Source organism: Eutrema salsugineum, unplaced genomic scaffold, assembly GCF_000478725.1.
Source record: "Eutrema salsugineum unplaced genomic scaffold, Eutsalg1_0 scaffold_1, whole genome shotgun sequence".
Classification (NCBI taxonomy): Eukaryota; Viridiplantae; Streptophyta; class Magnoliopsida; order Brassicales; family Brassicaceae; genus Eutrema; species Eutrema salsugineum.
The window spans coordinates 2,677,541-2,698,895 of NW_006256909.1; the positions used below are offsets into that span (position 1 = coordinate 2,677,541).

Genomic DNA, 21,355 nt, shown 5'->3' on the forward strand with positions numbered 1-21,355 from the left:
TTAATTGTAAGTAATTAAAATGATTTGGAAATCCAAACTAGATGTAAACAGTTTACGTAGACAATATCAAAAGGTACACTATATATATTCTAGCATTTTTTGGCTAAAATATCAACATTTGAGTTAATATTAAGAAAGATAAAAGATAGAGATTGAGGGAAACAAATAAATAAAAAGTGTTGATTCTTACAATCTCTTGTAAGTATATTAAAACCGCTAACCAGTCAGTCAATTTTTTTTTTCGTTCCAAATCAGTCATGTAGTCATCATCTTTACCGCTCAATCGCTCATAGCAAAAGCCAAAATTTAAACTTTCTTCTTAATATATATATAAATATAAATATAAATATAAATATAAATATAAATATATAAAATATATATATATATATATATATATATGTGGGCATGCTTTTAAACGGAGTGGGCCTTACGAAAAAGCCCGCTAAAACATCCCTATAACTTTTTGAACATGAGTCATCTTTTACCCAATAAAAAACATGACTCATCTATAATTCTTTTGGTTGGTTTCTCGTATAAAAAGAGATCGCTAAAGGAAATGTACGGCCACGAGCGAGAGAATAAAAAATGAGATATTGTATGGGAAATTGCATATGCTTTTTGCTCAATAAATTAACAAGGATTAATTTGCCGACATAAAAAGTGGCTAATAACGAGAGCTTTCTTTAAATAACACTCCACTATTATTCGGTTATAGATTCTGGTAAATAAAAATTGCTTTTGATAATTATGACTAGAAGTTACATCAGGTTATGTTAACAAGTAACATTACCTAACTCAGGTAGTTAACCTAGATCACTAGATCAGGTAGTTTTAACATTACGTAACATATCAGGAAAAAGGTGATTGATCAAGTCAAATTTATGAAAAACAAATGAAACTTTATGAAGTTGCATTACACTTTCAGTTTCACGACACACAAAAAGTGTTTTTGCGAGAATCCGTATCGGATCAAAATCCTCTCCGTAGCGGGAAAAGCAGCTAATGGCTGCGTCAGCTCATAAATTATTGAATTTGGCGACGCTGGAGAATCACCAAAACACCCTTCTTCATCTCACGTAAGTTTCTCTCACAGACAGGGTTACTATTGTCATTATATATCTATATATGCAGAGGATCTCCACCGCATGAGCTTTTTGGTTTTATCATTTCCGTAATTGCTTCGATTTCTCTGCAAATCACACACAAATTTATCTTCTCAGATACTTTCTGAGCTTCATTTTTCGAGTCTCTTTTGCTTGATTTCGGGTTTTAGCGGTTATTGATTGAGTCGGTGACTGTTGGTATTCCGATTAGAATTCCTTTTCCTGAAAAGTTACTTTTGGAGGAGAAGAAGATGACAAGTCTCTGAGTGAGTTTAGGGTTTAGTGTTTCTGGTTTGTGGAGCTGTTTTGGAGCTTAAAAAGAGGATTTTGATGGCGGTGGAGTATGAATGTTGCGGGCCGAACTTCTTCATACACATAGCTGTGATAGTGTTTCTTGTGCTGTTCGCTGGACTCATGTCTGGTTTAACATTAGGTCTTATGTCTTTGAGTCTCGTTGATCTTGAGGTCCTCGCTAAATCCGGCACACCCGAATATCGCCAGTATGCTGGTAAAACTTCTCCTTCTCTCTCTCTCTCTCTCTCTCTCTGTTATTCTTCTTATTTCTCCTCTTGTGTCCCCTTTTTGCCGCCGCAGATTCGATTTTTAAACCTATTTTGCATCTACGTATCTCGATAGTTTCGCTCAGTGAAGTTTGAAATTTCCACTAATTAGAAATTTTGATTGGTAAAGTTTAGACTTTGATTAACTTCCAAACGCATCTCTTGAAATTGGGTCGAGTTTGGTTTATATGTTATTCACTTGTTGGCGTGTTAGTTGAGAGTATTGAAGATTTTGATCTTGTTCTAACTTGTCAAATCAAGACTAGAAAACCCTCTTAAAGACAGGACCCACATATTCAATGATATATGATAGCTGTTCATATTACCATCAATGATTCAGTTGCTGTTATGAGCATTTTGCCTTTTTCTCATGATTATTCTCTCTCTCTCTGTGTCAATGATCAGAAGTGTTTTTGTTTGCTGCAGCAAAGATATTGCCAGTGGTAAAGAATCAGCATCTGTTGCTTGTCACGTTACTTATATGCAACGCAGCTGCTATGGAGGTAAAATATTAAAAAACTTCATCTTAGCCTGTGTGATTATAGGTTCAGGGAATGTTTGATGTTAGTAACGATTTATCTTTTCAGACACTTCCTATTTTTCTTGATGGACTTGTCACGGCATGGGGTGCCATTTTGATTTCAGTGACATTAATTCTTCTCTTTGGCGAGGTAAGATTAGCCTTTTCACTGTTATATTCAGTCAGAAAACAGTTTCTGAGCATTTTCAATCACTGTCCTGTATCTGTGAGATGTAAATGCATTTCAGTATAGTAACTTTGATTGTTGGCTTTACTGCAACTGCAGATTATACCTCAGTCAATTTGTTCACGTTATGGTTTGGCCATTGGTGCAACAGTGGCTCCGTTTGTCCGTGTCCTAGTCTTCGTCTGCTTACCAGTTGCATGGCCGATTAGCAAGGTAATTACTCTTTACTGATCTCTATTGGAGTCAGTGTCCCACTCATCATGCTCATCGTCATAATAATCTTGAAAAATCCAGCTGCTGGACTATCTATTGGGTCATCGTCGTGCAGCACTATTTCGAAGAGCTGAGCTGAAAACACTTGTGGATTTTCATGGAAATGAGGTATGCATCGATCCCATCTTCAAGATAGACAAGTTTTCTGTATCCCTTCTGTGTCGTATTGTTTAGTATTTTGTTTCTTTCAGGCTGGAAAGGGCGGAGAATTGACTCATGACGAAACGACAATCATTGCAGGAGCTCTTGAACTCTCAGAGAAAATGGTCAATGATGCAATGACACCAATATCTGATATATTTGCGATTGATATCAATGCCAAACTAGACAGGTCTTGTGCTGTGATTCCTCTGGACAATTATCATATCAGAAACTCACTTGCCTGGAGTATTTATTCTTCTCATGCTTTATTTTTCATTTATTTCTCTGTTCGTGTGGTATAGGGATTTGATGAACTTGATTCTTGAGAAAGGGCATAGCAGAGTTCCAGTATACTATGAGCAGCCAACTAACATCATCGGCCTTGTTCTGGTAACTTCTCAATCTCATGCATTACTTCCTGAATTTGACTCGGTTCTCTGGTGAAGCCACCATATCCACACAAATACTTTACTCTAGAATGCTTGTCATTATTGCCCCACATATTTACTGATTCCGGTTCTAACCATTTGTTTATTTTGTATCTTCAGGTAAAGAACTTACTGACTATCAACCCTGATGAAGAAACACCCGTCAAGAACGTCACAATAAGAAGAATTCCAAGGTGATATTTCCGAATCTGAGAAATTAATCCCACTGAGTGTGATTCAAAAGCTGATGTCTTGCCTTTTTTTAGAGTTCCAGAAACCTTGCCTTTATATGACATATTGAATGAGTTCCAGAAAGGACTCAGCCACATGGCTGTTGTCGTGAGACAATGCGACAAAATCAACCCATTACCTTGTAAAGACGGTAAGCTAATTTCCTAGTTGAAAATACAATAGTCTTGCTTGAGTTTCAAGTTTTGAGAATCTTTGCTTTGGTGTCTAATAGAGAGGGTTAAGGAAGTCCAAGTGGATGTGGATGATGAAGGAACTCCTACTCCTCAGGAGAGAATGTTAAGGACAAAGAGATCGCTTCAAAAGTGGAAGAGCTTCCCGAATCGAGCAAGTTCGTTTAAAAGGTCAAAGACCAAGAAGTGGTCGAAGGACAATGATGCAGACATCCTGCATTTGAATGGCAATCCGTTGCCTAAACTAGCCGAGGAAGAAGAAGCTGTAGGAATCATTACAATGGAGGATGTTATTGAGGAGCTTCTGCAGGTAAGAAATGTTTCCATAACTTACCAAATCAAAAGTAAAAAAATTATTCATCACTTTACTTTTTGTTTTGTTTTGTTTCATAGGAGGAGATCTTTGACGAAACTGATCACCATTTTGAAGACTCCTGACAGTGCATGACCATTTTCTCAATGGTGATCACCATCTTGTATTTTTTGTTTCAGCTTTCGTACTTTGTAACTTCTCGGGCGAATGTATCATCAATGTAGGCATATTAAAACTACTCGAATTAATGCAATATGATAGACGTTAAAAAAAAACTAATGCAATATAATCATCCTTGCCGGAGTAAATGCCATCAGGCTCAGACGCCAGCTAGGTCAGATTATGCTGCGACTCTGGCATCACTCAATAGAGGTGCAAGGCTGACAGACATTTTAATGGACTTTGTTTACCTGTGACCCTATGATTGGCTTTTAAAGGCAAACAGACTTTAAGCTATGTTTTGGATCATGACAAATATAGGAAAAAAAAAACAGAGAAGTATACAAGCCAAAGGTCAATGCTAGTTTGTAAAATCCCGCCATGTACTTACTTCATCTGATCTTTGGAACCTAATTTGCTTCGACTATAACCAGCTACTTGAATTGGTACAGAAATGTCTAATTGTCGTCCTTGAAGACATATATTTAGCAGAAGAGAAATTCGATGAACCGTATGAAGTACGCCTGTTATGGCCGATCTATTCAATAATAATAAAAAAAAGAGTGTTATATTGTAGTAACAAATATAAAGGAAAACAAAAGATGAACTCCCTTGATAAAAAAAAAACAAAATAAAATGAAAGAAGATTAATCAAAGGGTGACACAGCTTAAGAGCTTATATGAATCGGGGGCACTAAGCACAGGACTCGACCGTACAATCTTTCCCCAAATCTCTAATCCCGAAAAGCCAACGTGCTTCTCCAACTTGATCTCGGCACACCAAATTCTCTTGTTTTTGCAGGTATGTTGATGCTTCTTCCCCACCACTGGAAACTTGAGTGGGCGTGGCTCGTCCCATAAAAGTAGAATATTTCCACCAGTATAAGATAACTGAATTGTTGTATGAGGGTAGGAAACAACACCTTTGAGATGCAGATCTTCCAAACCCTGAATTATGAACCAGTTTCTACGCTCTGAGTCAAACCACATAAGCTTACGCCCAAAAACACTAAACTTTACATTTTCTACAAGGCACCAAGCTCTACTACCCAGTCTGTTCCATCTTCCTTGGTTGGAATCCTTCCATCTTCCTAGGTAGGAATCATATGCATAACTTTTATGCCTACTAGTAGCGTATAGCTCTCCTCTAGAAAGGAGAACCTTGGCGTCACCACTAGGGCTAGGCAATGGCTTCCAAGTCTGAGACTTTAGGTCGAAAACCTCAGCGCAATTCATGGATTCCTCTGTTCCTCCAACTACATATATCTTGCCGTCTATAAAAGCAGATTCGGCGCGTTTCCTTGGTACCGTCATCTCAGGAGCATCACGCCACGTGTGAGTCCGACAATCAAGCACACGAACGGCCGAGGACGGCAGGCCGGCGTTGGTGGTTCCACCCATTTGGTAGATTTCGAAACCGACGGCTAAAGTGGTTGACATTGATGGAAAAGCAGGGCAAGTGATAGGTGATAAGCTAAACTCATCCTTTATCCAACCATCGGTAGTTAGGGTTCGATCAAAAATGTACAACCGATCGTAAGTGGGTAATTCTTGGCATAAGTAGAGGCAGGGCTCTGTGTTTCCGATCCGGGAGCGAACGGTGTAGAGCTCTGGGGAGAAGAGGAGAGAGCGGATGGTCTTGGAGAGTAAGGAGATAGAACGGTACTGAGATTTGGAGGTGCGAGCTAAACAATTCACTAAGATATCATCTGGAAGTAATGAAAACGACGGAGGAGGAGGAGGAGGAGGACTTTTCTCCCTCTTCCTTTTATGCGGTGGTGGTGGCTGCTCTACTTTGGTGGCTACTACTAGGGTTCTTTTAAAGAGAGTCATGGGTGGAGACGCAAATGCTTTGACCAAAATCTTTAATATGTATATATATATATATGGTATGTACACATACATTAGTCACGTTCGTAAGACCTCAACCTATTAAAATCGACTGGGCTAAAATGCAATGGGCTGATTCAATAATGTATAGAGTTGGGCTGTCTAATTAATAGTGGTTGAGCTAGCTAAACTATTGGGTCTTTGTATTTTAAGGCATTGCTCTTGTTGAGAGGTAATTTAACACGAGAATTCAAACCATCCGAAGTGATAAAAGGGCTCAGACTTTATTTGTCTCAGAGATTTTCTCAATTATTCAACCGATGTTGCGCGAGCTCTCCGTTTTTCAAGCTCACTAACCGATCAGATTTTGGGGACAACGTGCTCTTGCTACCGTTACCTCATAAATCGAACTGTGTTATCCGTGTTACAAGGAAATACACCTTTCGAGATGTTATACAATCTACTCCTCTTGAGCATTTCAAAGTGTTTTCTTTGTCTACGTTATGTACATAATAATAAGAAAAGCGCCTTCGAAAGGATGGAGATTAGAGAGTCTACGAGAAAAGCGTCTTCCAAAGGATCGGGGAGATCGGAGAGTCTATGATCTTGTAGTCCCTACTATGTTTTCTCTTCTCCTATCCCTGTTCTTGATGTGCTTACATGCAAGCTCTAGTCCCTACAATGTTTTCTCTTCTCCCTATCCCTGCTCTTTTCTTTTGACTTGTGTTTTTTACAAAGTTTCTTCTTATGCTCCTTTCTTTTTCTACGAGTACGCCCATGAACAACCTCCTCGGAAGACGAAGAAGAATCCGTCTCATGTCTCAAACGGGATCTCTCTGACTGAAGCACTAACTTGCGATCTCCTGTATCAGAAGTTCTTGACGGTTCCTTCACAGGAAGACAAGGGACTGTTTCATCCATCCTAGGACCAACAGAGCCTCTGCCACGCTTGACCCTATCATAAACCAGAATCACAAGTCTTATCAACAACAAAACCTCATTCCCAATCCATCTCATGATTATAAAAGAAATTATCAGGCAGCATCTACTACCTAGATTGAATAAAAAGGAAATACCTTGATTGGAGAAAATTTGCAATCTCGACATCTCCTAAGCCTTCATCATCTTCTTCCGATTGCCATCCTTTGTTTCTGCTCCGGCTTGATGATGATGATGAAGGAGTAGCAACATTTTTATCAACTGAATTGCATCTCTGAACAAAACTCCTCCTCTTGTTCTGCTCACTTTGGCCACTACTGCTCTCTTCTCTTGATTTTCTTTTGAGCCTCTCTTCACTCCGAAGACTCCACATTTCATTGGTTTCTACAGCTTTGTTTGCTGTGCGGCGCAAAGAAGGAACATAAAAGAGGTGAAATAAACAAATTTGAATCCTAGTGTTCAATTGTAATCTCAAAACACATCTGAATATCAGAATACAACCGATAAATGATGCTCTCAACCCCAACTAAAATTCAAACCTTAAGAACTAGATTCCCTTAGCCATAAAATCAGGAATACATGAAAAGATTGTAGAGAATTCAAAGAGGAAACGTAAACACTATATAACAAAGAAGTTAAGGCGCAAAATAAAACAATGAAAGGTTTCTTCATCCTACAACCCCTAACAAGACTGAATATCTATTAAATATCAGTCTTTAGTTGCTTGTTCTTTTATAAAGTGCACAATGATCTCTCAGTAAGAAAATATAAACTTAGTGGAAGAAGAAGAAAAGGAATAATGATTCTTACCTTGCTGAATACCAAGAACTGTAGCCGTGAGAAATCTTGAGTTAGGTCGATGTCTTACATTAGGCTTCTCAAGATATGCTCGGATTCCTTCTTTTTCAGCTTGCCTCCTCAATTCTGCTGCTTCTCTTAATAGAATCGAAGCTATTCGATTTTCAGTTTCCAGATCCATCTAGTTCAACAGAAGCAACTGTTAAGAGAGGAACAAAACCCAAGGTGTACGGAAAGTTTCAGACCTTAAATCTCCAAATCAAGAGAAGTGCCCAATAAAAACGTATTCTAGTCAAATCAATCCGGGCAGATCAAAGGAACCGATAACTTGATAGAATTATCTAAAGCACGCATTTTTTTTTATCTGATTTGACCACTAAATACATTCATGAATCATAAAGCTTTCCAAATCCTTGCCTCCCAATCATAAAAATTCACTAGAGCTAAGTTGTTATCAACGAAAAGAAGAAGACAACACACAAAAAAACTTAAAAACACAACAATCGAAAATAGGTTGCACCAAAAGGTTTTTTCGGAGAACCCAATAGCTCCAGAATTATGATAGAAGAGGAGATTATTTACCCCGAGATCGAAATATCAAGCTTCACAGAATCGTGCGATTCCTCCTCGGCGTTTTCCAGCAGGCGCAGAGCAAGATCGTCGTCGTCCGAGCCAGACAAAAGGTAGTAAATTGGGTCCCGTAGTAAATTCGTCGTTTTAAATTGGGCAATGATCGAAATTGAACACAAAACAAATTTCAATAAACCGAACCGGAGCGGGAGGGTATTTCGATTTGGTTTGATTGAGAGAATCGTTGGAATAAACCGGGTTGGTAAACCCGACGAAGAGCCCTAGATTTATCAGTCTGGTTACTACAAGCCTGCCACACTTAGTCACTTTCTGCCATTTTTCTGTGAAATCCATTGTGCCAAGCGGGAAAATGTCGTCGACCCATCAATTAACTTCTTCGTTGATCTCTTCTTCCTCATCCACTTTCTTAGCCCCTTCAAATTTTAATCGCAGGTGTGTCGTTTTTTGCCTTACTTTCTGTTTGCTGCTGATACATTTTTGGGACGATGAAGATGATTTATAATTCATACTTCGCAAAAACCAATTGAATTTTCGCATTTTTCTCCCATTTTATGTTTGCTTCATTTTTTGTGTATTAATCCTCTGTTTTTGTGAAATTGGAATGATGACGAATATGATTTAGAAGTCAATGTTGGATGATGCTGTTCCAACATAGTACACTGCATTTGCTAACATAATGATCATCGCTCTTTTGTTTTCTCCACTTTTCTGGTTTGCTTTATGCGTATTGATCTTCTTTTCTGGTTTGCTTCAGAGCTCGAAATGGTTGCTTACCCATGGCAAAACGGGTCAATACTTGCAAATGCGTTGCAACCCCGCAAGAGAAGATCGGTAATTCTTCGTGTTCCTACTCTTTCGAAACATAACTACAAGTTATTTTTGCTGCAATGATTAGTAAAGTTTGTTAATTGTTATATCTATTACAAAATCTATGTCTTACTTGTTTTTGTTTTCTGTATCTAGAATATAAGACGAATGTGTCACGTAATTCAAACATGTCCAAACTTCAGGCTGGATACCTATTCCCGGAGGTTTGTACCTGTTTCTGTGTTGGTACTATATAAGATATGCGACACCAGTTTGCAATATATTGGGAACATATAAAGGAATGTCCTTTAATCAATTCTAACTATAGATCCATTAAGCATAAGCATTGCTCCTACTCTTAACAGAACAATACAACGTTAACATATTGAAAGCTTGCAGTGATCCTCATTGATTCTCTGTATGATGCTCCTCCCTTTTGGCAAATGCAAACAGATCGCAAGGAGAAGGTCTGCACACTTGCTGAAATATCCAGATGCACAAATTATAAGTCTTGGAATAGGCGACACAACTGAACCAATTCCAGAAGTGATCACTTCTGCAATTGCAGAGGTATCTTCATCTGCTTTTTCTCCCTGTCTGGCCTGCCCTAGCATGCATTACGGTTCATTTTGACAAAAAATTGTATTTTCTATATTTTCTGTTCTGGCATATCTGGATTTCAAAAAAATTGAGAGATTTTATCCTCTGTAAGCCAACAATGGAAACTTAATAATGTTGTTCTGGTAACATAGTTTTTTTGGCCACTATAATATTTATGCAAGCATGTATCTAGAGAATAATCATGTGTTTCGTTTTGTTCTCTGGCAGAAAGCTCATGAATTATCCACAATAGAGGGATATAGTGGTTATGGTCCTGAACAAGGTGCAAAGGTCAGTGAACGCTTCATTGCCACCTTCATGCATTTCTCTTATCGTTTTATTATTTTGTGGTCTTTTAAGTCTCTTTAATTTTATAATGGAAAGTCTTCAACTGCTGCTAAATTCAAGAGATGGTGGATAGTCTTGAACCCGTTCATATTTGTAAAAAAACTTATAGCTTTCATTGTTAAGTATACAATCTAACCCTTGAATTTACACATTGAAACAGCCTCTGAGAGCTGCTATTGCGAAAACATTCTACAGCGGCCTTGGCATAGGGGATGATGACATTTTTGTTTCTGATGGTGCTAAATGTGATATCTCACGTCTTCAGGTTTGTTTTATTGATCACCTTCTGTCCTTAAATTATTACAAGAGTAGGGAGGCAACATGAGCAGTTCTTTATTGATTCCATTTCGTGCAGGTTATGTTTGGTTCCAAAGTCACAATTGCTGTCCAGGATCCTTCATACCCGGTAATTGGGCAGATATGAAACCGAATTTCAGTTAAAGTCTTGTCTACTTTTGCTTTATGTTAACATTAACTATGCTTTTTTTTCCCCCTGTAATGCAGGCATATGTCGACTCCAGTGTTATTATGGGTCAGACCGGGCAATTCAACACTGATGTGCAAAAGTATGGAAACATTGAGTACATGAAATGCACTCCTGAGAATGGCTTCTTTCCAGACTTATCCACCGTTGGCAGGACTGATATAATTTTCTTCTGTTCACCAAATAACCCTACTGGTGCTGCTGCCACGAGAGAGCAACTAAAGCAGTTAGTTGAATTTGCAAAGAAGAACGGATCAATAATAGTGTATGATTCCGCATATGCAATGTACATGTCTGATGATAACCCACGCTCCATTTTCGAAATCCCTGGAGCAGAGGAGGTAACAGAATATGATTAATTATAACTTTTCTAAAGGGCCATTTTCTTAACAACCTTTTCTTCATGGTCACAACCGCGTACAGGTCGCTATGGAGACAGCTTCATTCAGTAAATATGCTGGTTTCACTGGAGTTCGACTTGGTTGGACTGTCATCCCGAAACAGCTACTCTATTCAGATGGCTTCCCTGTTGCAAAAGACTTCAATCGGATTATCTGCACTTGCTTCAATGGTGCCTCTAATCTCTCTCAAGCTGGTGCTCTTGCTTGCCTTACGCCAGAAGGACTTGAGGTTAGCTTAGCTAAAGAGATATTTCAAAACTTTACCCAGTTCCCACAAGTTATGATATGCAAACTGATTTTTTTTCTTTCCTCTTTATAAAACATTGCAGGCAATGCACAAGGTGATTGGGTTCTACAAAGAAAACACAAACATAATCATCGACACATTCACTTCTCTCGGGTATGATGTATATGGAGGGAAGAATGCGCCGTATGTTTGGGTTCACTTCCCGAACCAAAGCTCATGGGATGTGTTTGCTGAGATTCTGGAGAAGACTCATGTGGTTACAACTCCAGGGAGTGGGTTTGGACCAGGAGGTGAAGGGTTTGTTCGTGTTAGCGCCTTTGGTCACAGAGAGAACATCTTAGAGGCATGTCGGAGATTCAAGCAGCTTTACAAATGAAGATTCTTGTTATCATTCATCAATTCTTCATCATTGTCGTCTTGAAATAATATGTTGAAATAATGTATCCTTTGTTTTCTAGCACCTAAGAAACAAATGTTTCAATGAGTTACCAGACGTTTTCATCCATTTTATTTTTTCTTTCCAAAAAAGTTACAAAAGTCTCAGAATAAAAAACTACTTATTTCTAAATTGGACTTGAAAAGGGTAATATTCGGACCATGTGTGCAAAGATCCAAAACATGTTTTGTTGACCCTTGACAATGGCAATTCCTCAGGCGAAAATGGAGCTTCGGCCTCTGGGGAACACAGGACTCAATGTTAGCGCCGTTGGTTTTGGCGCATCTCCGCTTGGAAGTCACTACGGTCCAGTCGCCGAAGTTGATGCCGTCGCCGCCGTGCGTGAGGCTTTCCGACTCGGCATCAACTTCTTCGACACCTCCCCGTAATCACTAGTTCTATTCCTGGATATTATCTTCAGACATCTTTCCAAACTAATTGCTGATTCTGTCTGAGGAATTTTGAGATTTAAATTTTGAGGCCAAGTCAACGTTAGAACTGTTGACGTCAATGTGGTGGTTAGGCGAAGTTTTTCAACTGAGTGATTCTTCTCCATGGGTATGTAGTTATTAAAGGTTCCATCTTTATGTGAAGGTATTATGGAGGAAATCTTTCGGAGAAAGTGCTTGGTAAGGCACTCAAGGCTCTACAAGCCCCTAGAGGTGACTACATTGTGGCCACCAAGTGTGGACGATATGAAGATGGTTTTGATTTCAGTGCTGAGAGAGTATAAAGAGCATCGACGAGAGCTTGAGAGCTTCAGCTAGATTACGTTGACATATTTCATTGCCATGACATTGAATTTGGTCTCTGATCAGTTACAACTCTCTCTCTGGTTTGTTTTTTTGTTTTTTTACTTTCACTGATTGGGCAGCATTTACTAGTTGTTTTTTCATGGGTGACAGATTGTTAGTGAAACAATTCCTGCCCTGCAGAAACTGAAACAGGAAGGGAAGACCCGGTTCATTGGTATCACTGGTCTTCCTTTACATATTTTTACTTATGTTCTTGATCGAGTGCCTCCAGGGACTGTCGACGTGATATTATCATACTGTCATTACGGCATAAATGATTCAACTTTACTCGATTTGCTACCTTACTTGAAGAGCAAAGGTGTGGGTGTGATTAGTGCGTCCCCATTGGCAATGGGTCTCTTTACAGAGCAAGGTCCTCCTGAATGGCACCCTGCTTCCCCTGACCTCAAGGTTTGACATTTTGAAATTAATGAGATTCTCTTTAACAATGTATATGTCGCTTGTATCGTAGACCAGTGTTAGAACACAACACCGTTGCATGACCATTCTATTCTGTAGACTGAACGCTATACTTATGAGAGTGACAATTCCTCTGTTTCTTAACTTCTGAGAGCAACATTGTGATAAATTTTCATATAGAAAATTGAAGAGAGTCCAGAGATTGCCTAATTTCTCGTCAGCTTAACTGACTGTGCGTTAACATGTTAATTGGTCTTTAAGGAGTATTAGGAAGCTGGTATTTGGTTAGTTTGAGGTTTGGGAGAGAGTGGATTCTCATGATTTAATCCTTGGTTTGTTCTTCGATTTTTTTGCTTGAATTCAGTGAGAAATAATAGAAGATACTGATTCTTTTCTAAACAAATTGTTTTCACATATGAAATCCAAAACTCGTTACTGCTTTTATTGTCTTGTGTAGTCTGCATGCAAAGCCGCAGTTTCACATTGTAATTCAAAGGGTAAGAAGATCACAAAGTTGGCACTGCAATACAGCTTAGCAAACAAGGCGATTTCATCAGTGTTGGTTGGAAAGAGCTCTGTCTCACAGGTACTAAAGTTTGAGACTTTCCTCTCAATCCCAGGTATTTTTGTTTTAATTATGTGGGAATGAGAATTAGGATATGAAACAATATGCTTTTTGTGTTTTTTTTAATCAGGTAGAAGAAAATGTTGCAGCAGTTACAGAGCTTGAAGGTTTGGGGATGGATCAAGAAACTCTGTCTGAGGTTGTAGCTATTCTCGAGCCTGTAAGGAATCTGACATGGCCAAGCGGTATCGATCAGAAGTAAAAGCTCTTTGTGCTAGTTCACAGTAAACTCTGTTCTTAACTTCTTGGAATGCTTGATGTGCCAGTAACATTCGAATTTCGGTTTATATGATTAATAAAGTTTCTTAGGTATCAAAATGAATCAAAACAGTTTCAATCAATATCGTTGTTGTATAATTACAGCACATCGTGAGATTATCAGGAAGAAATTACATATGTCCGTTTATAAAGGCTTGAAATGGAAAAATCTCCATCAAGAGCAACCAAGTTCGATAGCTTCTTGGAACCTCTTGGATTGCCAAATAGCCAAAGACCAAACTTCTGACGATCAGAACTTCCCGAGTCAGTGAGAAATAAAGCTTTCCATTCATAATTATGTGGGAATAGGGAAAAATATGGCTTTGATTGGTAACTTTGCGGAATGGCGGAATTGTGAAAAAAATCTTGCGGAATAGATTAAACGACTTATAAGGTGCTTTTCTGCGAAATGACTTTTTGTTTGTATTTTTGTTAAGAGTCTGCGTTTTTGTGTGTATTTTTTCATTACGCGGTTTTTTGTTGATAGGCAAAAAACTTGCGGAATTATGTTTAAAAACGCAATTCTGCCATTCCGCAGGTTACCAATCAGAGCCTATATGTTTTGAGCTTGGTTTAAATTGAGAAAGTTTCTACATACCCAAAAAAGAAAGTAAATATGAAAAAGGCATAATAAGTAAGAAATTGCAGGAGTGAAAAGAAAAGAGTAGTTTCGTAAATTTCGCTAGTTGAGCACCATGTGTACAAATATCCAAAACATGTGTCGACGTCTTGCATTCTCTCATCCTCGATATCTATCGGTTTACCATTTGTATCCGAGAAGCTGTCTTTTTGTTGAGATATATATGTTTAACAATGTCAATTCCTCAGGCAAAGTTGGAGCTTCGGCCTCTGGGAAAGACAGGGCTCAATGTTAGTTCCGTTGGTTTTGGCGCTTCTCCTCTCGGAAGTGTCTTCGGTCCTGTCGCCGAAGATGATGCCGTCGCCACCGTGCGCGACGCTTTCCGGCTTGGCATCAACTTCTTCGACACCTCCCCGTAATCACTTCTTCTATCTCTTCATCTCTTCTTCAGATTACCTTTTACAATCATCCTTCCAAACTTATTGCTGCTGCTTCTGTCTGTCGGATTCAAAATTGATGATTTGAGAAAGTTTACGTTTTCTACTAGTTTTAGTGGGAATTTTCAACTAAGTGATTCTTCTCCATGGGTATGTAGTTATTAAAGGGTCCATCTTTCTGTGAAGGTATTATGGAGGAACACTTTCGGAGAAAATGCTTGGTAAGGCACTCAAGGCTCTACAAGTCCCTAGAGGTGACTACATTGTGGCCACCAAATGTGGACGGTATAAAGAAGGTTTTGATTTCAGTGCTGAGAGAGTAAGAAAGAGCATCGACGAGAGCTTGGAGAGGCTTCAGCTAGATTACGTTGACATACTTCACTGCCATGACATTGAGTTTGGGTCTCTTGATCAGGTTTACAACTCTCTCTCTCTCTCTCTCCCTCTCTTGGTTTGTTTCTTCACTTTCACTGTGTGTGTCAGCATTTACTAATTGTTGTTTCATGGCTGACAGATTGTGAGTGAAACAATTCCTGCCCTGCAGAAACTGAAACAGGAAGGGAAGACCCGGTTCATTGGTATCACTGGTCTTCCTTTACATATTTTTACTTATGTTCTTGATCGAGTGCCTCCAGGGACTATCGATGTGATATTATCCTACTGTCATTACGGCATAAATGATTCAACTTTACTCGATTTGCTACCTTACTTGAAGAGCAAAGGTGTGGGTGTGATTAGTGCGTCCCCATTGGCAATGGGTCTCCTTACAGAACAAGGTCCTCCTGAATGGCACCCTGCTTCCCCTGAGCTCAAGGTTTGACATTTTGAAATTAATGAGATTCTTCTTAACATTCTTTATCAAGCATATATTCTGTAGACTGGACTGGATTCTATACTTTATGAGAGTGACACTTCCTCTGTTTCTTAACTCGGACCAATATAGAAGATTAGAGATAGTCCAGAGATTGCTTAATTCCCCTTTAGATAAATCTTCCTTGATGAGTATTAAGTAGTGGATTGAACAGATTCATGAGTTGGCTGGTATTTCGTTAGTTTGAGATTTGGGAGAGTAGGGGATTCTCATGAGTTACTTAATCCCTAGGTTTTGGTTTGTTCTTCAACTTTTTTACTTGAATTCAGAGAGAAATAAAGGAAGATACTGATTCTTTTCTTAACAACTTGTTTTCACATATGAAATCATAATCTCGTTCCTGCTTTTTTATTTTCTTGTGTAGTCTGCATGCAAAGCCGCAGTTGCTCACTGTAAATCAAAGGGTAAGAAGATCACAAAGTTAGCACTGCAATACAGCTTAGCAAACAAGGAGATTTCATCAGTATTGGTTGGAATGAGCTCTGTCTCACAGGTATTCAAGTTTGAGACTTTCCTCTCATTTCTTTTTATAATTATTTGGGAAATGAGAGTTAGAATATGAAAGAATATGCTTTTTTTTTTTTTTTGAATCAGGTGGAAGAAAATGTTGCAGCAGTTACAGAGCTTGAAGGTTTGGGGATGGATCAAGAAACTCTGTCTGAGGTTGAAGCTATTCTCGAGCCTGTAAAGAATCTGACATGGCCAAGCGGAATCGATCAGAAGTAAAAAGCTCGTCGTGTTTGTTCACAATAAACTCTGTTTTTGCTTCTTATAATGCTTGATGTTTCAGTAACAGTGTAAGTTCGGTTGGTATGATGAATAAAGTTTCTTAGGTATCAAAAATAATCAAAACATCTTCAGTCGAGATTCTATTAAGCTAAAGAAAATACATATATATGTTTATTTACAACACACAAAAAGAAGAAAGTATGAAGGCGTGAAAATGAAAAATCTCTATCACGAGCAACCAAGTTCAATAGCGTCTTGGAATCTCTTGTTGCACGTAGCAGGATCGCCAAATAATAAACTTCGGACGATAAGAAATTTCTGATGAGTTTTTTGCCAGAAGAAGGCATTTAACAGCCGGCGGTGACGGCGGTTCCCGTTGTGGCTGCTTCTGCAGAGTAGTGTTTGTTGTTATCTGCTGAATTAGAGAATGGGAGAGCATGAACATCACAGCCGATGGTGCCATTGATATAGGTCTTAATCTGTAAAGCAAAACCACTAGGATAAAAATATATTTCAATTAGGCGCGTACGCGTTACTGGTATTTAAAAGCAAACCCTGGATATTCCTACGATAAAAAGTCTGATTTTTTTGGTCTTTACTTGGAAAAGTATTCGTTATTTAATTGTCTTTTTTCTTAAGAGTGATTTTACCAAGCTTTTTCAAAATAGCAGCACTATTGCTTTCGCGTTGACACTACTGATTTTTTTTTTTTTCTTTAAATTGAGATTTGAGAGATACAACTACAGAGGATCTCAAATTTTCTTTTTGGTTCCTTTTTATTTTGAAAAAGAATTCGTTCTTTGAATTGTTTTACTTTATTTTTTTTTTTCTTTTTCAAAATAGCAGCTGCTCAAAAGGTCAACGACAAAATTGCAGCACTATTGCTTTTTACTACCTCACGAATGAACATTCTGGTTTTGCTGAAGCATAAGTAACCACATAGTTGTTTTCCCCTTTCTCACTTTAAGAACCCTAAATCCTAAAGAAAGCGAAGTTCTCAGACAGACGTGTCTTACCCACGAGAAGAAAAGATCATGTTGCTAATCAGAGAATTCCTTACTCATAATAGAATGCATGAAACCCTTCCAAAGATTGTAACCACAGCAAGACATACTTTCAAATGGTATGAAAACTCATCAAAACTAACACAATAAGTAAAGAAAGAGAGCATTTAGCGTTAAAAAAACTTATCAAATGGTATTAAATCAGTAGTGATAGGACAAACTCTGGATCTGGGTTTGAAACCTCTGATCAGCAACAAAATATTTTCTTATTTGGGTTCACTATACAAGGAGTGAACCAAAGTAGTAACATGGTTTTTTGGCAAGTTTTTTTTTTTTAATTTGCTAAACATGGAATTATTTCTTTCTTATATTATTTTGATCTTATGCTTAACGACTAGGCATTAATGATCCTCTAAATATTTTTAATTCTACAATGGAAAGGTTAATTTAACTTTCCTTTAATGTCTGTAGAATAGTACGTGTTATGAAAAAAATTGTCAGCCCATGCATAACGATACTTTAGCCTTCGGTAATAACGTTGTGTTGATTATTGTGGAAACGAAACTTTCAGTTTTAGCCTTAATTTGTATGATGACATGGTAGTTTTTTTCATCATTTACTATGAAGACAATGTTACTTTCCTTAACATTAAAAAATAAATAAACTAATTTCTTTCCCTCATGTTTAACATTCTCGTATATAAATCATAAATAAAAGAAAATAACAGGGAAAGGCATTGGGCAGGCATGGAACTTCCGTTTGATGTAGAGATTGAGATCTTGCAGAGACTTGCGGTGAAACCTCTGCATCGACTAGAAAGTGTTTCGAAAAGATGGAGAAGTCTGATAAGATGTCAATATTTCATGGAACGCTATTTGGTTCATCAGAAATCCAAACACCGTTTCAAGATCCTTGCCAACATCAAGAACCCGCTCGCTCGCAGAGTCGCCTTTGAACTTCCGTTGATCCGTTTGTTAGACGATGATTCAGAATATTCCTATTTGCATATTCCAATTATAGAAACTCCTTGTCTCTCATGCGACGGTGTCATCTGCATTCTGCGACTTGATATGTGGTATCTGTTATTAAATTAATCCGTCCACGGGTCAGAGACTCATAACCAGAGGAAGCTTTTCTACTCTTCCACAGACAGATGTGACTCTGCCCCTCACAGTCCGTCTACATATTTGTCACTACAGGTGTAAGTAAATTCATTAACACCCTATACGTTATATATGTTTTCTTCTTAGTCACATTTTTTTTTTTTGTAACAAATATTCATTTTCTATATATTTTTGTAGTGAATTACCTAGCTAGGATCGTTACGTGATCTCAAATTAATTTGTTTTGTATATATATATATGCAGCTATGCGTTCGCATTCTGCGAGGCTGCTTCCTTATCCCATAGATCATTTGTTAGGCTTTGGGAGAGACAGAGTGAACCGGGAATACAAGATTGTCCGGTAGATACATAAGCCCTGTTCCTATACCTTGCTTTGACTGGCAAGTCTCAGCGAGCGTTGACGGATCCATCTATTGGTTCACTGCTTACCTATGGGAAGTAGAGTCAGAGTCAGAGTATTCAAGAGTAGCCAAGATCATAGCATTTGATCTTCACACGCACAGATTCCACGCAGTTCCTCACCCTCATCAATTCGGTGCTAGAAAACGCTCCGATCTAATCCAGCTCATGAACCTTAGGGATCAAGTATGGATCGTGGAGCAAACTCATGACTGGAGTTTGGAGATGTGGAGGAAAATGGATGATGATGATAAAGGAGGATGGGGAAAAAATGTATTCGATTGATCTAAAACGATGTTCAGAAACGTGTTATTATAACGAGGTGTTTATTCCAATTGAAATCTACAAGGACGGGAAGTTGTTGATCAAAGCTAAGAAGCCAGATGTTTTGAGATTTCCTAAAGAAAGGTTGTTCAAATATGATCCTCGAAATGCGACTCTGCTTCTCAGCGCAGCACTGATAGGAGCGAGGTCGAGTGCCTCTTACTCTTTTTATTTTTTTTTTTAATATTTAGGTATTTTTGGTCATAATAAATTTAATTTAGTGATAAAAAAATTTTTTTTCCCTAACTAATTTTTGTTTTTCTTATTTATAAACTTATGTCCCCAGCTAAATTTTTTTCTAGCTCCGCTACTGCTTCCAAGTTTTGGCCTTGCTACTGATCCCAACTTCCGAACTTGGGTCGCTACTCCCTACTATCTGTCTCTCTTCTCTTTCGATACAGATTTCTCTTTTATGCAATACATGCATAAAATATTGTTTTAACGAAAACTAAAATATTGAAGATTGAAATTTTCTTAATGTATGTAAGGAAATCCTAAATATGTATCTGTATGAAACATAACGAATGGATACCGATACATCGTAACGCTAAATCTTCATTTATATTATACATTTGTTATATATTATATATTTTACGTGTATAAAGCATCAATTGTAATCAATTTAAATACTTTCTATGTTTAAAGTGGTACAATCAGATTAAAACAAACGATATACTGTATGTTTTGAAAAGAGAACGAAGTGCCTAAAGGAAAACGACGTGTGAACAAGTGTTTGAGGAATCTTGATCGAATGAAAACTTTGGAAAGAAGAGAACAAGAAAGTCCAAAACAAAAAAAAGCAACCCACTTTGCTTCACCTTTGCATCACCACCCATCCGATGCTTCTTCTCCTCTCTAGAATCTTCCACCAAAGCATTGATTCCTAAACCCTCTTTCTTTTTCTCCGCTTTTAAGTTGTTTTTGACACTAGTGTGTACTTTCAAGATTATTCTCAAAGGCTCCACATATTAATTCTTACCGTAAGAAAAACGTTATTGTTTTTAGAGAATTAGTATGAGAATTATCCTTCAAGCTGTCTTCTTTGGCAAATATAAATACACGTCGACAAAGCGCACACTTGCGCTCTGAAGATTGCAATTCCTGTTCTCCCTCTCTCTCTCTCTCAACTATTATTATTTCATCTGCTTCCGATTTTATAAGATTTGCTATCCAAAAACTATAATATATCGGTTTTAAGTGATTTTGTTTCTCTACCAAAAATATGAGCGAACCGAAGTATGCATATCCTTATCCTGCACCGGGAAACTACCCGCCTGGCCCGCCGCCTCCGGTGGGAGTACCGCCGCAGTATTATCCCCCGCCACCGCCTCCTCCACCGCCAAAGCGAAAACCTGGTTTTCTTGAGGGACTGTAAGTGTAATTTTCTAATTTTTTCATTAGAAGATTTGATTTTATAATATAATTTAGCAAATTCAGGAGTTAATTAAGTATGCAATTTTATGATCTTATGGAATTCGTGAAGGAATTGGAATGTAGATATCATAGTTCTTCAATTCTTCGTAAAAGCTCTAAGAGAATTTTCTCGTAAAAAATGTTTTATGATGTGATGTGTTGAATTTTCTCTTTAACAGCCATTTTGATGTGTGTTTTGGTTTGCAGACTTGCGGCTCTGTGTTGCTGCTGCTTAGTGGATGAATGTTGCTGCGACCCGACCATTATATGCATTGATTGAGTTTTGAATAAATTTAAAATCCCTCTTTGTCTGTTAATTTGTTATGGGGAGTTTATGTAATATCTGTTGTAATTAAATGTGATTACTTTCTTCTCGCTTTAACCTCATAATAGTTATTTCAATATGTATCACAAACATGTGTATCTTGTTGGTTGGAAATGTTGAAATGTCAACAAGAAACTGCTAATCTAAGCAAAAAAAACAAAAAAAAATTGTGGGAAGGTACTCATTTTATCCAAATTAGGAAAAATGGAGAATGTCAGTCAAAGAACACAAATGTCTACTTCTGAACCAAAGACTTAGCAAGTCATCTCTTCTTGGCTGTTAGTTAGTGAGTGGCTAACGTATCGGATTTTTGGATTGTAAACATGTTGATCCAAACAAAACGAATCATGTCATACAAAATCTATAAATCCATCTTAATCTGTTTTAAAAAAACCAAAAAAAAAAAAAATCCAAACATTTTATAAAGGAAAATGTTCCAAGTCTCGTTGCACAAGAAAAGATAAA

At 37.9% G+C, this 21,355-nt stretch overlaps 7 protein-coding genes and 1 long non-coding RNA gene across 10 annotated transcripts; 5 read left to right on the forward strand and 3 right to left on the reverse strand.

Moving 5' to 3' along the window:
* Positions 1–1,170: 1,170 nt before the first annotated feature.
* On the forward strand, positions 1,171–4,209 carry LOC18029213 (DUF21 domain-containing protein At4g33700). Of its 2 annotated transcripts, none has more exons than XR_002896860.1 (11): positions 1,171–1,611; positions 2,090–2,166; positions 2,251–2,334; positions 2,470–2,583; positions 2,665–2,751; positions 2,835–2,974; positions 3,087–3,174; positions 3,333–3,406; positions 3,487–3,594; positions 3,676–3,944; positions 4,028–4,209. XR_002896860.1 is itself a non-coding variant. In XM_006412258.2 (11 exons), the coding sequence occupies exons 1-11, from the start codon at positions 1,434–1,436 to the stop codon at positions 4,070–4,072; spliced, it is 1,272 nt and encodes a 423-aa protein (XP_006412321.1). In that variant the 5' UTR covers positions 1,171–1,433; the 3' UTR covers positions 4,073–4,209. The 2 variants fall into 2 exon arrangements, 1 of the variants encoding a protein (XP_006412321.1); XM_006412258.2 differs by having other exon boundaries at positions 3,479–3,594.
* A 402-nt stretch (positions 4,210–4,611) lies between these two features.
* Positions 4,612–5,942, reverse strand: LOC18029214 (putative F-box/kelch-repeat protein At4g35120). Its single transcript, XM_006412259.2, has one exon. It carries the CDS (start codon positions 5,937–5,939, stop codon positions 4,758–4,760), a length of 1,182 nt encoding a protein of 393 aa, XP_006412322.1. The 5' UTR covers positions 5,940–5,942; the 3' UTR covers positions 4,612–4,757.
* A 386-nt stretch (positions 5,943–6,328) lies between these two features.
* On the reverse strand, positions 6,329–8,368 carry LOC112082210 (vicilin-like seed storage protein At2g18540). Of its 2 annotated transcripts, none has more exons than XM_024149605.1 (4): positions 8,256–8,368; positions 7,686–7,854; positions 7,013–7,274; positions 6,329–6,891 (listed from the first exon to the last, which is right to left on the reverse strand). In XM_024149605.1, the coding sequence occupies exons 2-4, from the start codon at positions 7,852–7,854 to the stop codon at positions 6,606–6,608; spliced, it is 717 nt and encodes a 238-aa protein (XP_024005373.1). In that variant the 5' UTR covers positions 8,256–8,368; the 3' UTR covers positions 6,329–6,605. The 2 variants fall into 2 exon arrangements, with proteins under 2 accessions (XP_024005373.1, XP_024005374.1); XM_024149606.1 differs by having other exon boundaries at positions 7,686–7,872; positions 8,256–8,355.
* A 170-nt stretch (positions 8,369–8,538) lies between these two features.
* Positions 8,539–11,661, forward strand: LOC18029215 (LL-diaminopimelate aminotransferase, chloroplastic). Its single transcript, XM_024149604.1, has 10 exons — positions 8,539–8,696; positions 9,019–9,095; positions 9,228–9,295; positions 9,525–9,641; positions 9,900–9,962; positions 10,180–10,284; positions 10,375–10,425; positions 10,524–10,844; positions 10,927–11,133; positions 11,234–11,661. The coding sequence occupies exons 1-10, from the start codon at positions 8,614–8,616 to the stop codon at positions 11,525–11,527; spliced, it is 1,386 nt and encodes a 461-aa protein (XP_024005372.1). The 5' UTR covers positions 8,539–8,613; the 3' UTR covers positions 11,528–11,661.
* Positions 11,662–11,759: 98 nt separating this feature from the next.
* On the forward strand, positions 11,760–13,725 carry LOC18029217 (L-galactose dehydrogenase). The gene is given in 5 exon segments (XM_006412262.2): positions 11,760–11,972; positions 12,182–12,404; positions 12,493–12,792; positions 13,259–13,387; positions 13,497–13,725. Coding segments are annotated over 5 exon segments (966 nt in total). The 5' UTR covers positions 11,760–11,790; the 3' UTR covers positions 13,629–13,725.
* Positions 13,726–14,448: 723 nt separating this feature from the next.
* On the forward strand, positions 14,449–16,437 carry LOC18029218 (L-galactose dehydrogenase). Its single transcript, XM_006412263.2, has 5 exons — positions 14,449–14,679; positions 14,888–15,116; positions 15,216–15,515; positions 15,937–16,065; positions 16,167–16,437. The coding sequence occupies exons 1-5, from the start codon at positions 14,498–14,500 to the stop codon at positions 16,296–16,298; spliced, it is 972 nt and encodes a 323-aa protein (XP_006412326.1). The 5' UTR covers positions 14,449–14,497; the 3' UTR covers positions 16,299–16,437.
* Positions 16,438–16,529: 92 nt separating this feature from the next.
* On the reverse strand, positions 16,530–16,764 carry LOC18029219. The gene is given in 2 exon segments (XM_006412264.2): positions 16,530–16,596; positions 16,598–16,764. Coding segments are annotated over 2 exon segments (234 nt in total).
* Positions 16,765–20,094: 3,330 nt separating this feature from the next.
* LOC18029221 lies at positions 20,095–20,976 on the forward strand. Its single transcript, XR_002896903.1, has 2 exons — positions 20,095–20,523; positions 20,773–20,976. It is a non-coding gene; the product is annotated as an uncharacterized LOC18029221 (long non-coding RNA).
* The last annotated feature ends 379 nt before the right edge of the window (positions 20,977–21,355 follow it).

Coding starts and splice junctions, on each gene's coding strand:
- LOC18029215 (XM_024149604.1), top strand. CDS start 8,614: ATGTCGTCGACCCATCAATTAACTTCTTCGTTGATCTCTTCTTCCTCA. Junction 9,963..10,179: donor GTCCTGAACAAGGTGCAAAG/GTCAGTGAACGC, acceptor ACATTGAAACAG/CCTCTGAGAGCTGCTATTGC. Junction 10,285..10,374: donor GTGATATCTCACGTCTTCAG/GTTTGTTTTATT, acceptor CATTTCGTGCAG/GTTATGTTTGGTTCCAAAGT.
- LOC112082210 (XM_024149605.1), bottom strand. CDS start 7,854: ATGGATCTGGAAACTGAAAATCGAATAGCTTCGATTCTATTAAGAGAA. Junction 7,275..7,685: donor AGTTCTTGGTATTCAGCAAG/GTAAGAATCATT, acceptor TGCGCCGCACAG/CAAACAAAGCTGTAGAAACC. Junction 6,892..7,012: donor GCAAATTTTCTCCAATCAAG/GTATTTCCTTTT, acceptor GGTTTATGATAG/GGTCAAGCGTGGCAGAGGCT.
- LOC18029214 (XM_006412259.2), bottom strand. CDS start 5,939: ATGACTCTCTTTAAAAGAACCCTAGTAGTAGCCACCAAAGTAGAGCAG.
- LOC18029213 (XM_006412258.2), top strand. CDS start 1,434: ATGGCGGTGGAGTATGAATGTTGCGGGCCGAACTTCTTCATACACATA. Junction 2,167..2,250: donor GCAACGCAGCTGCTATGGAG/GTAAAATATTAA, acceptor TTATCTTTTCAG/ACACTTCCTATTTTTCTTGA. Junction 2,584..2,664: donor TTGCATGGCCGATTAGCAAG/GTAATTACTCTT, acceptor TGAAAAATCCAG/CTGCTGGACTATCTATTGGG.
- LOC18029218 (XM_006412263.2), top strand. CDS start 14,498: ATGTCAATTCCTCAGGCAAAGTTGGAGCTTCGGCCTCTGGGAAAGACA. Junction 15,117..15,215: donor AGTTTGGGTCTCTTGATCAG/GTTTACAACTCT, acceptor CATGGCTGACAG/ATTGTGAGTGAAACAATTCC. Junction 15,516..15,936: donor CTGCTTCCCCTGAGCTCAAG/GTTTGACATTTT, acceptor TTTCTTGTGTAG/TCTGCATGCAAAGCCGCAGT.